Source organism: Miniopterus natalensis, chromosome 17 (assembly GCF_054644295.1).
Source record: "Miniopterus natalensis isolate mMinNat1 chromosome 17, mMinNat1.hap1, whole genome shotgun sequence".
Lineage (NCBI taxonomy): Eukaryota > Metazoa > Chordata > Mammalia > Chiroptera > Miniopteridae > Miniopterus > Miniopterus natalensis.
Genome location: NC_142097.1, coordinates 35,288,656 through 35,307,673, shown reverse-complemented (window position 1 = coordinate 35,307,673; position 19,018 = coordinate 35,288,656). Strand labels below are relative to the sequence as shown.

The window sequence follows — 19,018 nt, the reverse complement described above, 5'->3', positions numbered from 1 at the left end:
GAACAGTGCCTAGCCCATTAATAAGTCCTCGATAAATATTAGCCATTTTGATTATTGCTGATAAGATAATCTAAAAGGCATGAAAATTGGAAGATGCACAACAAATATGGAATCTTTACAAGCATTTTTCGTTATTTATTTGAACTGATTCATGTCACCCACTGCCAGAACTTCTAAAGGCCCTGCTAACCAAGTTCACTGCCATCCATATGCTTCTGAGGTTGGTAGAGGTAAGGAAATGAAGGGGCTGTACCAGAAGGCAGACTAGGGAGATCAGAAACAATGAAGCAAGATTTTAACTGAGCCTTTTTTTGTTTTCTGTTTTTTTAGGCTTTCTGTGAAATACATGAGTTTCACGGAGTTAGAATTGGTAATAATCTGTGGGTTTCAGCTTCAGAGTAAGGGGCTGTACTGCATGATTGTATTAATATTGTTTTCAGTGCTAAAGTCCTAAAAATTCTATGATGCTAAGTTGAACACAGAACTTTCCACATATAAACTGGAGTATGGATAATCAGTGTGAGGATTTGTTTATGGAATTCTTTTACATATGTCAAATGTTCACCATGCTCATGATGGGGTTACTTAAAATATAGTTAGTAGCTATAAGGAACTTGTGTTCTAGTGGCAAACTGATGTATATAGAAACATTAACCATTAATATTAAAAATTATAGCATTCTAAAAGATTATTTAAAAAAAGATAGTGTGTAACATTTTGAAGTTTCTATCTCATACACAGTTCTTGTTAGTTTCTTGGTGTAAGAGATTATCATGAAATGACTATTTTATTTGTTTATGGGTAACTTCTGAGCAAGGTGAATTAGCAGAAAATGCTTCGAAATAGGAGATATTGATATCTATACGAAAGGTGATATATTTGGTGAAAAAAATTCTTTTTACCATCTTTTTAGTTTTACAGGTTGTTAGCTATTTCAACCTGTTGTGAGAGTCTGCAAAGAGATTTAAACACTCGTCCTAAAAACTAACTTTTTTTTTTACTGTCATATCCTGATTCTCTGTCTTTGGTTCTCCTCCCTTTATTCTATTTGGAGGTGAAATAATTTTCAAGAGAGGAAATTCATCTAGTTTTTACTTAATATTAAGGACTCTAATCACTGTCATCAGTTTTACGTAAACTGGAAATATAATGAATTTGGTTTGGGATGGTATGTACTCTCTTGAACCTGGCCCTCATTCTGCTTGATGAGTGTTTTGCCCAAGGTGCTCCCTATGCCTGGAAGACATTTTGAATTGCTGACACTTTTTGGAAATGAAATTTGTGCTCCTAGTCCTTCAGGACTCGCATGTAATGCCATTTTTCCACTTGGTACTCATCAAGTCTCAGTTGTTGGAAATGAACACATTTGGAAATGGTATCCTACATCTCCTTTGACATGGAGTACTGACTATGTTTCTGTCTTTTAGGCATGTGATTGTGAGGACCTCTCCCAACCACAGGTACATATTTACACTGAGGACCCATCCATCAGTGGTTCCAGGGAGCATTGCATTCAGCTTACCTCAGGTAACTCAGATATTAATTTATTCTCTTCTATTCTTAAAAGTTATAGAAGAAGCAATCCATTTAAAGCACGCATCAGTCACCCTGTAACTGCATTGATCCAAACTGAAGAAAAACACCTCGGTAATATACAGGGAATTTAAAGATATATCCTTAATTGCCAATTTTACTGTGTCTGCCTTTTATTGCCTTGATTTTTTTTCTAATTTTTAAAAATTCTGCAGTAATATCAGTTAGCTACCAGATAAGGTGTTATTTTATGGTAACAGAGAAGATATAAAAATAACATTTACTTGTAAAATTGACATCTGTTAATAATGCAGTGATGTCGGACTAAAGAATATGACATGAGTAATTGTTATCTCAAATTACGACCAATCTTCCTGGGCTCCAGTAAAGACTGGATGGTGATCACATTTGTAACCATTGATGGATTCTTCAGAGGGAAAATTGCCAGCACTGCTTCAGGCACATAATACATAATCTAGGAGCACTACAAGTATTCTCTGTGCTCTTTTCTCCCTTATCATCTTGCACATGCTGCTGATCCTACAGTCTTAAGCATTGTAAATACTACCCCTACTTCCTGCTAGTATACTAACAAGCATTGATTTACTCCCCTGGAGGTTTAGGGAAAGAGATCAAACACTTGTTTGGGGAACTATTAAATACCTCTTGAAGCTCACAGAAATTATGGGAAATCTTCACTCACTATTCCCTTTTTCTGTGGATGCATTTCCATTTTCAGGACTACTTTTCACATTTGTCTCTATAGACCAAAGGTTTGGGGTATTCCAGGGTTTGCCAGCTTTCACAGAGCTCCATTTGGGAGTCTGGTGGTCAGAAATGGAGTTTCTGACTATTTCTCCTTGTCTTTCTGCTATTAAAACAATTTCCCTAACATATAGGCCAGATACAATTCTAAGTAACTTTTGCATGTATTTGCTCATTTACTTCTTAAAACAACCCCATACCATAGATACTATTATTATCATCCTTTGAGGCTGTCTTTGGAATTGAAGCGCAGAACCTAAATGTAGCTTCTCTGTGACCCCAAGTCTGGGCCTAGTATGCCGCTAAATTTCAGGTTGGCAGTGCATGGGATGGGATATTACAGCAGAGGGGTGTCAAGGGCAGAGAGGAGGAAGTGACCTATGATGAGAAAGTTGGAAGGGAGAGCACTTAATGTTGCACATATTCACAATTCAGCATCTTCTTAGCTATTCACCTCAAAACCCACAATGTTCAAATGAGGAGACAAACTTGATTTTCGACCAAAATTATTTTTCTCTGTTCTTTGGAGTGGTGTAGTGATTACTAATTTTGAATCTAGACCAAGTCAGTCCCGAATTCCCGCCTAAGTACAATCTGGCTGCCTCCATACATTATTGCCATTGTAACTAGTCACGACCTGGGGAGAAGCTGACATCTGGCTGCAAATGCCCACAGATCCTTTGGCTAATACACAAAGACTAGTTGTAACCATCTAATGATTTGAATCTCTGCTTGGGTTTCAGTATACGTTGTCTGGCCAGTTTTAATTTGGTTTTTTATGAACTGAATGTCTTTCTTTTTGTGATGCTGTAATAAACACTGTAACCACAGTACATTTAGAATACTGAAATATCCCTTCAGTAGTGTTATATTATGCAAATGAGCATCTACTCACTGATGTCAGCTTTACTGTAAAAAGGCAAGCTTTGTATGTTTTGGGATGGAGCTTCAGATATAAACTGTAGCGCATAAATTTCCTAGACTGTTGTAACAAGTTAGTACCACAAACTGGGTGGCTTAAAACAACGGAAATTTCTTCTCACAGTTCTGAAGGCTGGAAGTCTGAAATCAGGGTGTCAGCAGTGCCACGCTTTCTCCAAAGGCCCTAGGGAAAAAGCAGTCCCATGCTTAGCTTCTGGTTGTGGCTGACAATCCTTGTTGTTCTTTGGTAGATGTATCACTTCAGTTTCTGCCTCCTTTGTCACATGACTTTCTTCCCATGTGTTTATGCATCTTCTCTTCTTACAAGGACACCAATCATGTTGGTGTAGGACCCACCCTAATTTGATTCTACCTCATCTTAACATGCTTCCATATGCAAAAATCTTATTCCCAAATACAGTCACATTCACAGGTGCCAGGGCGAAGACTCCAACATGTCTTTTTGGGACACAATTCAACATATCAGAGCATACCATGTTTTGGTCTTTGAATGTGTTCCTGAAATTCAGAGAAATTCTTCTTTTCCTCATTTATCTAATTTTGATTGATTTGGCTTTAAATGTCTTTTCTCTCTCTTATTTTACAGCGAAAATGGGCTGGACTTTCTATTGGGCAAGAAATAGAAGGTAGGTAAATATTTAGCTACCTGAGGGAGATCTTCTCTATGATTTTCTCATAGTTAAATGGAGATCTGTACAATTCCCTGTCACTGGTTGCTAGGTCATTGCACATTCATCATAATCATATTACTGGTTAGATCTATGAGACTAGACAGTAAATAGTTATGGTACTTGTATCCTTACCTCTACCTGCCTGCTATTTTGCCTGGAAATTACTGTCTAATGGGAAAAGAATATCCACATGTTCATAGCTCACAGAATATGTACAAGGTAAATATGTGCACAAGTATTACCATTAGGAGCTCTGTGTAAAAGTGCTAAGATAGAATGGGAGTGAATGAGTTGATTGGAGACTGGAAAATTAGCATAGAAATCTTTCTAGGCATCAGTGTTTGAACATAATTTTTTTGTTTTATGATGGTGACAGTTTTGAGGAATACATTTATAAAATGAGTTGTTAGTCAAAGGGTACAAAGTTTCAGTTATATAAGATGAGTAATTTCTGGAGATTGAATGTATAGCATGGTGATTACAGTTAACAATACTATATTGTATACTTGAAGTTTGCTGAGAAGGTAAATATTGTGTCTCATCACACACATGAAAGAAAATGGTTTGGGTTCACTGAGAAGGAGGTATATTCTTTGTTATCAGGATGTAGTGATATATATCCACAACCTCTACTTTATTGATTATGCTGCTTAGATCTATATTCTTACTTATTTTTGGTCACTTGACCTGTCTTACATTGAGAGTGGTGTGTTAAAATCGTCTGTTATTAGTGTTTTTCTGTTTTCTGTTCATCTCCTATGCTTTTTACTTGACATAGTAGCTTCTGTTTTATTTGGCATGTAGATATTCATAACTGTTATATTTTTTATTGTAAATTGTGGCTTTTAGCTATATTATATAGTTATTGTAGTTATTATACTTGTTTAATGTATTTTTAGTTATACTTTGATAATCAGGATTTCTTATTGTTTTTAATTTGCTCATTGTTTCTTTGCCCACCTCTTTACTTTTAGCCTTTTTGATTTACTGTGTTTTAAGTGTGTCTGTTATATATAACAGAGTTGGGTTTTGCTTTAAGCTACTTGGAAAATCTTTTTCTTTTAAAAGATTTATTAAGCCCATTTAGTTATTGATATGACTGATATGTTTGATCTTAATTCTGTCATTTTATGTTTGAGTTGTTTCTCTATTTATATATGTCTTCTTTGCTATTTTAAAATTTTTATTTTTGTATTTAGGAATATTTATATTTTTGTTTTAGTGATTACTTTTGCATTTACACCTCTCATAGTGCCCTTAGTACCCCCACCTTCCTTTTCAAAAACCCTGTTCTGTCAGTTCTAAATGATATTCTTTGATTCTCATCTATTACCTACACAACAGCTAATGATCATCATATTCTACCTTCCCCTTTATCCCCCCTTTCTGTTAGTTACTTTCTTTCTACTTTGTCAGAGCATAATATTTGCATGCTGTTCTTCTACACAGGACCCCATTCTTATTTTAGTCTTAACTCTACAATTAAGTCTCTTAAATGATCATGCTCAGACCTTTTGCTAGTTTCTACTTGGTTGTATAAAAACACCTCTGTAGATTCCTCTAGGAAGTATATATATGTGGTGTTCCCAAAGTTCTTGTATATTTAAGCCTTTTTTTTTTTTTTTTTGTCCTGCATCCTACTTTATTAGGGCAGAAGAGTCCACATACCTCTCACCTTAGCTCTTTCTTGTGTCAAAGAAAAATCTGTTTGGAAACAGCATGCTATGTCAACTTCACTGAGACTTCCAATACTGTTGTTTTGAGGAAGATGCAGGGGCCTTTTGCGGGTGGCAGGGGGCTGTAATTTCCCCTTAAGAGTTGAGTGGGGAATAGAAGTAGAAGGAGAGTGTTGTTCAGTACATTAGAATTAATTCAGATGGGGAAGAAAATCTCTAGTGGTTACTAATATGTTTTAAAATCTGTGCCTGTGTCCCTCCAATGAAGACCATGTAAAGCCCCCTTTCGGTCAAGTTCTTTTATGATTCATTTAGGTGAAACTTTTAGTTTCTTGAAACATAGCAAGTATTTGGTGTTCTTGTGATTTTAAAAAATGCTTCTTTTTTTGCCCTAGTGTCATTATATACATTTGACAAGGCCAAACAATGTATTGGCACAATGACCATCGAGATTGATTTCCTGCAGAAAAAAAGCATTGACTCCAACCCTTATGATACTGACAAGATGGCAGGAGAATTTATTCAACAGTTCAACAACCAGGCATTCTCAGTGGGGCAACAGGTAGTTTGAAATTTTCTCTTATTCCTTTCTCTTTATAGGCATTCTAATTCCTGTAGTTGTCTAAAATTATTCTACTTTTAAAAAACTGAGAGGAGCTTTGTGTATGAACAGGTTTATCTAAGATGAGTGATAACAAGTGAGGAAGATGTTCAGAAAAATTCTAAAGTCACCTTAAGTTACAATGTCATATATAATTACAGCAGCTTTTCCATCTGTAAATTTAGGAACACTGTGAACATACATGTCTCAGATTTTTTCTTTGCTTATTGTGGAGCGTTTGTTGAGTCTTTGGGTGTCTTTCTCTTTTACTGATATATTTCTGTAGAAAAGTAGTTCTTAACTTTTTTTGGTTATGAACCTCTTTGAGAATCTTAAGGAAATTATGTACACTTATTTTCAGGCTTTTCATAGAACCTCTGAAGCCGTGATCTTCTCTTCTTTAAAATGATATAGCTGATGTGGGCCCTTTGCTTGGACTTCAGTTAATATCATATTGTTAACTTCCTAGAACAACATTCTATCCTTTTAAAACTGTACTCTTAAAAAATGTGTGAATTCATAAATTGCTATTTGTACACACAAATACATAAGTAATCATTGCTCTTTTGCCCTTACATTTGTTTCCTTCTTTGTGACTTTTCTTAATCATTCCTAATTCCTTCCTCCTACCATAGCTCCATAGCCGTGGTCCTAAAAGTGTGGTCCTAAGACCCCTGGGGATCCCTAAGGCTCTTTCATGGAGTTTGCAAAGTCAATAACTATTTTCATATTAATACCAAGACATATGTATCTTTCCCTCTTATTCTGTTGTGAGCAAATGGTGCAGTTTTGTAGATACGTGCTAGTTTTGTAGATAGTGCATGGGCTGCTGAAGCAGACATGGCGTCCAGCTGTCTTCCACTAAAGAGGTTTACAAAAAAGTGACAGTGCCACTCTTCCAGCTTATGTTTTTTTATTTTGGAAATGAAGAGGATTTTCTAAATTAAAAATGTTATTTTTGTTAACACATGATGAATTTATTAGTTAATTTTTGATTAATAATTTTTAAGTTTTTTCTAACTTCTAATATGGTAAATATCAATAGATATAATCCATGTAAGCAAAGACTTTTTGGGGCCCTCAACAATTTTTAGGGTTATAAAGGGATCCTGAAACTAAAATATTTGAGAATCCTTGCTTATAGCATTCTGATCTCCGCACTGCCGTTGCAGTCTCTCACATGGGAAGGTATGTAAGATGGGAAATGAGAGAAGTGGTAGAAGGAAAGAGTTGTTGGAGTGAAAGAGTGTTATTTATTTTAATTCTCGTGTTCAAAGGCATAGACCTGGGACAAGACTAAGAATTTGATAATCCACACATTATAATATCAAATGGTTGTGAGTAGAAACTGTATTACCGATAGGCAGGAAGAGGATTCAGTACATCTGTTACTATTAAGAATATGAGACTTGGGATGAGCCTCAGACTTCATCGTGTCTAACCTCATTTTGCAAACGAGGGATTTTAGGTCCAGAGAAGGTAAATGACACGTAACTGAGACAAGAACTCACTAGTCAATTAATTAATTGAACGAATATTTATTGAATACCTAGTATGTTCCAGCCACCGTTTTAGGCATTGCAGACCAGCAGTGAATAAAATACACATAATCCCTACTCTCATAGAGCTTGCTTTCTAGCCTGGGAAGACAAAATAAGAAAGAAATACCATGAACTGTTAAGTACTTTGATGTCAGTAAAATGGGATGATGCACAAGGGAGCCACTGTGGTACTACTTTGGATTAAATGGTCCAGGAAGGCTCCCCAAGAGGACATTTAGCTGATAATTTTTTGACTACCTGTCCATTGCATTATGGACTATACCGTATTCTTCTGGATTCCTACACTTTTGGACTGATAGCTCAAGTCGCCTCGCTAAACTTCATTGTTTTTACCTTCTCCTTTAGCTTTAGTATTTCAGTAGAAAATGCTTAGAAGAATGTTTAATAGAAAATGAGTTGGTATTTGTAATAATTTTAAACCTAATAACATGCAGACGTCTATAAACCCATGAAAGAAAATCCTCCATAATACAGAGAAGAAATAAATATCTTACTCCAAATCACTATTCTTAGTATTTATTCCCTTTTGTAGTAGGTAGTAGTGGCAGGATTGACAGTCGGCTATGCTTGTTATATTTACTGTTACATCCCAGCCATGAAAAGGGCCTAGCTTGTGGATAATGAATACTTGGAAAATGAATTCATCAGACGCTGTCTCTGCACTCATATGGCAGGCATTTTGTATTGGTTGTAGAAAAGCACAGATGTCAGTCACAGACCCAGGCTGAATCATGGCACTGCCATTTACTGTGACTCTGGGTCCCATTGCTTAACCCCTCTCTCAATCTCAGCTTCCACACTAGTTAAAACTGAGGAATAATTTCTGTTTCCAAGAGAGATTGTGAATATTAATTATATAACTTCCTGTGGTGATTGTTAGGTACACAGCAAATAAATGTTAGTTCCCTTTTCCTCTCATTAGCTAGTGGGTAGTTTGCCCATGGAGCAGATCTAAGAGGAACACATAGGACAAAGCTGCTTTTTTGCATTTGGAAAACATTGGTGATGATGTGAGTCAAGCCACTATACCATAAAGTGATTTTTCTTCCCTTATCTCTTTTCTACATAGCTTGTATTTAGCTTCAATGAAAAGCTTTTTGGCTTACTAGTAAAGGATATTGAAGCCATGGATCCCAGCATCCTAAAGGGAGAGCCGGGGACAGGTAAAAGACAGAAGGTATGTTTTATTTCTAATAATTTTATTAGATAATCTCTATGATGTGAATTGTGCAGATTAATTGAATATTCCTACCCATTCTCTTGCTCAGTAATTTCTTTCATATTATGTACTCATTCTTTTACGATAGTAGGAAGAGAAAATACCTTTATAGCAGGCATCGTTATTAAAATATAGCATAAAATACACATACTTGCAGACATAGTAGTAATTTGAAATTTGTAATCCTGATTGAATGCAGATGAAATGTATTGTAGATAAATAATAACAATATGACAGGCATTATGAAAAGATATATACATTGAAATAAAGAAAATGGGAATAATTGGAAGGTAGTTATGAGAAAAGTAAATGTAACTTAGATGATAGTTTGAAGATTTTCTCTGCTCAGAGAGATCTCATTTCCCCTTTGTCTTTGGCTTTGCTTCGAGAAGTCCAGGAGTCTGCTATTATGCTACTAATCATTGTCTTTCTGTACAGATTGAAGTAGGACTGGTTGTTGGAAACAGTCAAGTTGCATTTGAAAAAGCAGAAAATTCATCACTCAATCTTATTGGTAAGACTTACAGGTTTTAGAAGATTCTGAATGAAGTGGGGTCATCTCTGTTATTATATGTGACTCAATTGTAGTGATTTTCAAGCGAGAAGGAGAATAGGGGCACCTCCCTTGAGAAAGCTTTTCACAAAATTACAATGTGCTAATGTAGTAAAAGTTTAAAATCTTCACTAGATCAGCATTGTCCAATAGAAATATAATGTGAGCCACATACGTAATTTTTAATTTCCTAGTAACCACACTATAAATAAGGAAAAAGGTACAGATAAAATTAATTTAAAAAATTTTTATATTTAGTTAAGTTTAGTCTTACAGAAGATTTGCAAAAGTAGCTCAGAGAATTCCTATATACCCTTCACCAGCTTGCTCTGATGTTACATCTTAAATAACCATAGTACAGTTACCAAAGCTAAATTATCATGGCTTACATTGCTGCTAACTAAACTACAGACTTTATTTGGATTTTACCATTTGTCCTTTTTCTGTTTCAGGATCTAATTCAGGACCCACCTTGCATTTAGTTGTTCAGTCTCCATAGTCTTCTCCAATCTCTGACAGTTCCTCAGACTTTCATGGTCTTATATGACCTTGAGAACTGGTCAGTTATTTTGTAGACTGTCCCTCACTTGCTTATGTGTTAAATGCAATACTAGCATCACTTCTGTTAGTGATTGAGTTAAATGATGAATGGGCAGGTAAAGAACAGATTCATAGTTCAGTCCTACTCTTTTACATTAGCCCTATTTTTATTATATTAAAATAATGCAGATTGGGCTTTAAGAAGAGTAACTCACCAGAATAATAATGCCATTAACTGTACAGCAATTCTTATTTTCAGTTGATTTAATAACTAAGTTGATGTCTACGCCAATAGAAAGTAGAGAATTTTCTTTGGTTGCATACTATCATATCCAAGGTTATTTAATTTTTTTAGACTGTGTGGCCTTTTTTTCTTGATTCATAAACTATCAGTCCCTCATTATTTTTTCTTAATTATAAATTAAAATATTTATTTTATAAAATATGGATAGACACCCAAAACTAACTCACAAACTCTAAAAGTTGATTCTCTTTTCATACTGTTTTATAATTCATTCTTTCTGCTTGACATATTTCAAGCATCTTAAAATCAGCTAAGAGCATGTTTCAATATACCTTTCAACAAAATTTTTAATAACTAGATCACTTTATGGATGTGGAATATATCCAAGTCTTTTATTATTGCTCTATATTTCTGCAGTGATTTCTTTGTATTTTGTGTTTTGTACACCTTTTGTTCTCTTATCCCCAGGGAGTTGCGTGACTTTCATACCATGTGGGTATTTCTAAGTAATTCATGCAAAGGTGTGATTGATAGGTTTTTCCCTTTGAAAATTAAAATTGCATAGTGATTTAGCATGCAGTAAGTTTGGCCACAAGAGGGCAGTAGAGTGTAAGAAAAATATTTTCCATAGCTTTGCAAAGTGTTTTTCTCTCTTTAAGTGCACAAAACTCTAACCATGAAACAACCATCTAAGATAAACTTTTTCTGATGCAACCTTTTCTTCCCTAATTAAAAAACTATAATATCATTTTCTTTTTTTTATTTATAGTAGAGTGTACTAAGACATTTTTATTCTTTGTGTTTGTGATATTAATGTGGTTCTCCTGAGTTACTTTAGGTGGCACTATGACATTTAAGTGAAATAATTTTTTTCTGAAAGAATTTGAAAACATGAATTTTGAAATCATTGAAGATGATTTTAGACTTTTGTGTACGAGTGAAGAAAAAGCAAATAAGACAACCAGCTTATTCAGTGCATCTTCTCAGGCTGAGGGGTTATATATTCAATTACAGATTTAATCTGGATAAATATATGTATTTTTAAATACACTTGCTTTAGGAGCCTTGAGAGGCTGCTAGATTTCAGTTGCATTTCTGTCAGCTGGTGTTGTCTTCATCAGATATGCACATGGTGTTTCTTCTGATCAAATTAGTTACCTTGGTTAGAATTAAAGGTTGATGAGACCAAGCTCCATGAATTGGTTACAAATGGACTGCAGCATAAGTTTAGCTAGTCATTTCAAAAGTGTTTTACTGACCCTAAATGGGGACCAGACAAAATAGTTAACATAGCAAAATCAGCTAAGAGCATATTGTACATCTTTGTATAAGGGTAGCTCTTCTTTATTCATTGAGGATGCCCTGTGAGCTCTGTCTGTCTTTTTACACTTACTGATGAAGTCCTTGCTTCACATTTGATTATCTTTGTTTGACATAGGCAAAGCTAAAACCAAGGAAAATCGCCAATCTATCATCAATCCAGACTGGAACTTTGAAAAAATGGGAATAGGAGGTCTGGACAAGGAATTTTCAGATATTTTCCGACGAGCATTTGCTTCCCGAGTGTTTCCTCCAGAGATTGTGGAGCAGATGGGTGAGTTTAAAAAGGAAAACTTGATGAAACCTTGTGTTAAAAAAAATGAGTGTGATGAAGTCTCTTTTCAGTAATGTTTTGAAATTATTCTTCAGACCTGCTAAAGTGTTTTTCTCTCTTCCTTAAAAAAAATTTTTTTTTCTAAAAAATCTTTGATATGTTAGAACTTTTAAAATTGCATTTTAAATTTATGGGGAAATCATAGAAATATTTGTTGGTTTGCCCCATTTTATTTATTTATTCTAGCATGATTTTTTTATTGGACACATGTAGCCATTTCGTTTTATTTAATTATCTATTAATGTTTTTGCATAGGGAATATTTAGAAATTTTACCTGACTCTAAAAATACACTATGGGTAAGATTTATCCTGCTGAATAATGATTATCTGTTAGACTATGAGCATTTTCTAATATTAGCTGCTGTTGCTGCTTTGTAGTATGCTATTGCATTACTTAATTAGTACATCTTCATACCTAGTAAATGGATAATTGGCATGTTTTTAAGTTAGATAAGTTTGATCCAATAAGACAAATGCTGGGTACACATAGGAGTTTCCATATTACATACAAAGAACTGCACTCTTCATTTATCACTTTCTTCTTGAAGGTTTATTTAGTTTATCTGTGTGAAGTGGCATTATTTGCCCTAGTGGAAATGCTGTCATGACTGTTTTCATATCCATATTATAGATCGGACTGGAATGTAAGCCACAGAATATCTCAGAAAGGAATTTATAACAGCTTCTGGCAGACTATTAGTATAAAAACAGTTTTCAAAAAAACTGGCAGAATACAAATATATTCCTCCTCTCACCCCCAACATTCTTTATCTTTCAGTTGCTACTGGGAGATAAAAGTATATTCATAATGGTGGGGATAAGAACTGCTTTCTAGGCACTAAGTGCTTGGTTCTGTTCGCCTCCTATTGTTGGTAGCCTTTCTGCCTGGTCACTCATTCTGATAAATTACAGGCACAGCACACACCTGTTCACTAGTAAAGGTCGAGTTTGGAATTGGATTAAGAGAAAATGACAGAGACCCTCATCACCTGAGTTTTATACACCTTCAAATGCAATAACATACTTTTTTATCTGAAAGATACAAAGGCCAAGTCCATAAAATAACAAGTTTAATTTGGAAAATAATAAAAAACGTAATAGTTCACTATCTTGGCGATGTATATTTTGAGGCACAATAAATCCGTAAAGCTTTTTTGACCAAGACATGAAAATATTGTTTAAGTGTATTGTAGGTATAGGCAGAGATAAAGGTGTGATTTCAAATGTTGTAAGTTATTCTTGTAGAATATTTTTTCTGGATTTCAAGAGCAAGCTCTGGTACAGAGAGAGTAGTGATTCTGTTTCTTTGAACATTGTACTGTCCAGCCAACAAGTAGAAGAATAACTGCTTTTGGAAAGCCATAACTTTTCATTATGACTGTTTTCTCACCATTGGAAACTACAGAGGACTCAGTTATTCAGATGCTAGTTTTGTGTTTGTGCATCATCTAAACTCTGCTCGTTAGGGCCTTTGTCTGAGGTTGGGTAGATAATTTATAAAGGAGTAAAACTCATATTGCTTGATTTGTGGTTTTGCCAGCTGTCAAAAGAGTTTGAAATTAAGTCAAAACAGATACAGAATTTCTGAGTGACTTCAGTCCATGTTTCTGCGATCCATACTGAAATCAATTGAATTATAATAGTATGCTTTTGTTTTTATTAACATGCTTTTTGACTAAGGACCATGGATTTAAGTTTTGTTTGTGAGTGCTACTATCCAAAACCCTTTTTATGGATTTATTTTTCTAATATTTTTACACTAATTTAATTAGACAAAAAAGAGTTCTGTCCTTTTTATTTTTTTATTTTATTTATTTTTTAATTTTTTTATTTTATTTTTGTTTAAAATATTACAGATAGTTCTGTCCTTTTTAAAAAGTAATATATTTTTTCTCTTCATGGCTTTTTTTCATCAAGAAGCACATGCTATCAATTTGATTTAAAAGAGAATAAGTATAAAGCTACCTTGGCTTTTGAGCTACATTGAAAGACATTTTCTTTATTCTGAATGAAGATTCTCAGTGTCCTAAAGCTACTTTTTTATGGTAAAATGGCTGCAAAATAATTCTCTTGCTATGCGTGTGTCATTCCTTATTTTTCAATAGAGGCTTTTTTTCTTTGAATTTTGCGGAAGTTTCATAGTAGAATACTTATTGCACTCCAAGTACAGTGTGGTTATTAAGTTCTCATTAGGCTTTGATAAAGGTATATAAAAATAAAATTTGCTACTTTTGGGTAGAATATAAAATAACACTACACAAGTCCTTTTTATATATGCCCTGTGTTCTCTTACCCTGTCAAGTGGAAACAAAATGGTTGTGGGATTCAGTTGGACACTGGATATGATTAGTTAAATCAATTCAAATGAAAAAAATAGTGATTAGAAAAGAATAATTATGGGGCTGTTTCATTTTGATTTAAGCAGGTAACTTTTTTACTTTTGGCTTGAGACCAAATCATTATCTTTACCATGAAGTCTAGAGTTATGTCTGCTTTGTAAACAGGAATCTTAGCTAAATGGGTCTTTTTGCCTGTACATCAAAGTTTGAAGTTGACAAAGTGATAAATTTAGAATTCTCTTTTGTCGTGTTTATGAGACTGATAATTATGCTTCTAGGTAATATAGTTCTCTCTTTTTGCTTGTAAAACTTCATGTTGCTTTTCAAAATTGAAAATAGTTTAGATACGTACAGAATGTTGCCGATGAGATGTAGGAAGACAAAAGGACTAACCAGAGTCACACAATATGAATAAAATTGGGGATCAGATGAGGTAATATACATGAAATAAATGTCCTATACAGGATGGGGCAAAAGTAGATTTACAGTTGTGAGTACATGAAACAGTTTATTCTTATATTATTTATGAATTGTATTATTTTTCCATATGAACAACTGTAAGCCTTCTTTTGCCACACCCTGTATATTTGTTTCCAATCTGTTGGTTTCTCTCTTCAAGTACTTTCAATTATGTAGTATATACCTTGCTGTTTTTGTTATAACATTTTTATAGAATTAAAATGAAGGAAAGCCTGAAAGGGGAAAAGAAGTCACATACAGGCCTATAGACAGAGGAAGAAAGGCCATGTGTAGAGATGGGAAAAAGGCATCACTTAGGGGGAATATCAGTTTAGACTTTTATTGTTTTCATCAGTGTAACTGTACATTTTCCTTGTCCATAGCAGTCGGACTCACCCAAACCCTCGTGGGCAGCTCTTGCTTGGAAGTATATGAAAGCATTCGCAAAGAAAGCTAGACCTATACCTTGCACTCAGTGGATACCAAATAACTATTTAGTCACAATGTCCTCCAGCCCCTATAATGATGGATGTTTAGTTACGAATGACCTTAGGTCCTTACTTTGTGGAATAATAGAAGCACCTTTTGAGTGCCAGGGTAGAAATGTCGGCATTAAGGACTAGTATCTGGAAGTACAGGTGAATAAACTCAAGGCTGATTGCTGGCCTTGAGAGTACTCAGATGTCAACTGATTATATACTCTTACCACACTCAGTCCTTTGCGTGCAGTTTTGGAGAGTGCTCAGGATAAACGATTGATTTCCTCAGTTCTCATTGTAGCTTTTTTGTTGGCAAAGATAGAGTTTCTGCAAAGAAACTTCATTTTTCAGCACCCCTGGCAATTACCTCTAAACTGTAAATGTCAGAGCAGAAAAAACAAAAATCCTTTTCAAAGAACAGTGGGATAATTGTTAAAGAATTAGTGTCTCTTAATGTAATTCTAGGACTAGGTTCACATGCATCCAAGGAAAGGGGCTTTGGTAAAAGTTATCCATTTTAGAGCTAGAAGGAAAAGGGTGTAGAGACTTAAGTCCTCAAGCCTCCCACTGTCCTTTGGTGAATCTATACCTCCTAGATACCCAGGCCGCCTAGTGGGGAGGACAGCCACTTTTATGGTCTTGTACCCCATTCTTTCGTACTGACAGTGTGTTCGTTTTGTGCCCTTTCCTCTGTGCCTCCGTCTCTAAGTCCATTTTCAATCTGTATTTTTAAGATTTCTTTTGAAATTCTAGAGGAAAGCAACTCTTTTTTGCTATCATAAGTGAGACTGCAGTTACTCTATGAAGCAGAGCTGCCGAGAGATAAGGAGCCTTTCAATCACATGCAGACATCTTTCAGATGCTAAGAACAGTGCAAATAAAATAGAGTGGAAGAAAGGGCGCTAAGGTTTTGAACATGCCATATTTGGGAGAGAGGGAGTTCTTGCTAAGATTAACATAAACACTGACACTCTTAAAATGCATTTTCACACCCCCACTCTTGAGCAGAGATTGCAATTTAAATGGGGGTTAAGACATCTAGCCGAACTCCAGGGCTCTGTAAAAGGAACCCTAAGGCTAAAGAGCTTATCTGAAATTTGAAAAAAAGAAGAAAAAAATGAAGCTTTCTGACATTCATCTTTTCCCCTTGTATTAGTCATAACTTGCTTTTCAGCTATATTTTAGGTTTTGAATGCCAACCTGACATCTGTTCAAGTCTGCCTGTAATTTATTAGGGAAGGAAAAGAAAGCAATTGCTCACTGGTTAGAGATGCAAAACTTCCCCCTTCTGGTTTTCCACAAAGTACTTGTAGATGATACTTAGATATGAGGAATGTAAGAGTTTAATAATTTATTAATTCTAATTTCAGGTTGGGAAATTGATAAAGTTGTGTGTTTTTTTAATTAGAAGAAGAAAATGGCTTATGACCATGTGGTTTCCAAAATCTCTAGATCAGAATTTAGAGATCAAGCACACACCCTAAAAATAATACTATCGGGGCCTTTCTATTAATTGAAATTTTAAACCTTGAATTAATTTTCCCATTGGTTTTAATTTTTTAAGTTGAACTTACTTACATTTGAATAGAAATAATGTGGCTGTGCCTATATCTTAGAGTCAAATCATATGCAAATTCAGCTGGCATTTTTTTATTGATAGACTTCTAGAAAAAAGTCTTTTGGGGATGCAGAGTTGTCTATAGAGTCACCAATGCATTAGGCTTGCTGGCAACTACAGTTGAGTTATGTATAGATCAATAATTGGGTCACTATAAAGTTGAAGTCCAAGTTTGAACCTGTAAGAAAATGATTAAATAAACTGCTGCACCCTCCTGTCCTCATTATGGAATGCAGTGGAGCAGATCCTAAAGTGACATATCTCTAAATGTACATATATGTTTTAATGAAGAATCCTATAAAACTAAAAGTAAATGCATCACAAAAGTCTCTACAAACACACAGTGAATTGAAAAAAATTGTCTACTCCTGGGAAAGGGAAGTTAGGATGGGAAATATAGGGAGATTTTTATTCTTTTCTCTGCATACCTCCATGTCTGATTGTTTTACTGTGATATTAGATTTCTACTTGTATAATTAAAAAACACAAAGATAATATCACAGGCTATTTCTCTCCCATGGTAGCTCCACTGTCAGCACAGCAGGGAGGAGAACAGGTATGTCCCACTCCCTTCATGAAGTTTCTCTGGGGAAGAAGAGCACAGAGGAAAGACCTGGATTCCCAAGGCATTGATGGCAGTTCCTTACAGATGCAGAAACTATGGTCTATGGTCACTAAGCAAGTCACAGGCAGAACTGGACTAGAACTTCGTTCTCCTGGCTCAGGAACCCTGAAGCAGGAGAAAGAAATGACTTACTAAGTTTGTACAAATAGCAAGTGCCAGAGCTGGGATTGGAAACCAGGATGCCTGCTTCCAGGGTCTATTCTGAACTGCCTCTCAGATACTGAAAGAGGGAGCTAAGACTCAAGTAGTCAGGAAAACTTGAATTTATGTCAAGGAATATCCTATGCTAAGTAAGTTCCACTTCTGCCTTTTCTCCCCCTTTAATTCTCAAAGAAATGTACAAAGCTTTTCATATGTAAAGATTCTGAGAACTTAGACATAATAGGCTTGGGGTATGAAAAGGAAGAGCGGAATTATTAAAACACTGAAAGTCTATAGTCTGGCCTCATCCCCTACCATTTCCTATATGCATTTATAAATGACAAGCTTAGCACTCAGAAATTATCCAGTACTTTAGTAATTTGCTAGAATTCTACACAGTGAGTGTATATAGAGGTAGTTATAAACTACAGAAATCTGATCTTTGTGTTTTGATACCCGACAAGACAACTGTGTAAACTTTCCTCTGCTAAATAGTTAAACCTCCTCCTCCTTCCCTCCTCCTTTCTCCCCTTCTTTTTAAGGTTAGAGGCATTTTCCAAAACCTCAGATTTTTGTCAGGGCAGGGAGTGCATTGACTGAAAGCATAAAGATCTCTTTATCTGTTAAGGTTTTAAAATTTGAGTAGAGAATGTGTCTCAATTGGGATTTCTTTATTTTCTTATTTCTGGCAGATTTTCTGAACTTGAATGTGGCAAAAATCAGTGTCTTGGCCTTGAGTAGGAAGCATAAGTGCTCAAGGTGTGACAGTGAATGAACTCTCTAAGACACTAAGGTTTTATAAATACGCTACTTTTCTAGTAACCTGATGTATTCAAATTTTTATGATTTCAAGAGACATAAGAGTTTGTGGTAGGACTATAAGGTCTAATAAATAACTCTAGTCCACTTACTTCATGTGTTTTTTGGTACCTGTCTGTTTTAAGTGAACTGTCAACTTAGAGATGGAACATAAGTGATAAGATAAAATAATAATTTAGAAGTTAAACAACATAACCTAACTAGAGATATCCAAAGCCAGTGTATTATAAAATGCCAAATCAGTGGTATAGATGATAAGTCCTACAGGAATTTTAAGAGAGAATGACAGAAAACTTCATAGAGGAGGCAGAGCTTGGGTGAGGCCTTAAATGCTGAATGGTTTTGATAGTGGGAGAGGAGGGGTTGGTTGTCCATATCCTGGGAAGAGCGACAGACTAAGCAACGTGTATAATTCACAACTTAGACCAGGCTAGCAGAGCATGGTAGGGAAGAAGCAGGAAATCAGATTTAAAATTAGGTTGGGGTTGAGTTGTAGAAAGCTGTGAATCAGAGATGACGATTTTTTGTTTGAGTGAGGATTGTTTAACCTTCCAGATAGACTCAAGTGCTTCTCCTG

The 19,018-nt window shown here is 35.1% G+C and overlaps 1 protein-coding gene across 2 annotated transcripts in view; it reads left to right on the top strand.

Moving 5' to 3' along the window:
- Positions 1–19,018, top strand: part of NSF (N-ethylmaleimide sensitive factor, vesicle fusing ATPase) — a 104,409-nt gene that overhangs the window by 9,919 nt on the left and 75,472 nt on the right. For both annotated transcript variants that reach the window (XM_016203910.2, XM_087826270.1), the window contains exons 3-8: positions 1,428–1,527; positions 3,827–3,866; positions 5,983–6,149; positions 8,820–8,927; positions 9,408–9,483; positions 11,745–11,900. In XM_016203910.2, the coding sequence (XP_016059396.1) occupies positions 1,428–1,527; positions 3,827–3,866; positions 5,983–6,149; positions 8,820–8,927; positions 9,408–9,483; positions 11,745–11,900 (647 nt within the window). The remainder of the gene's footprint in view (positions 1–1,427; positions 1,528–3,826; positions 3,867–5,982; positions 6,150–8,819; positions 8,928–9,407; positions 9,484–11,744; positions 11,901–19,018) is intronic.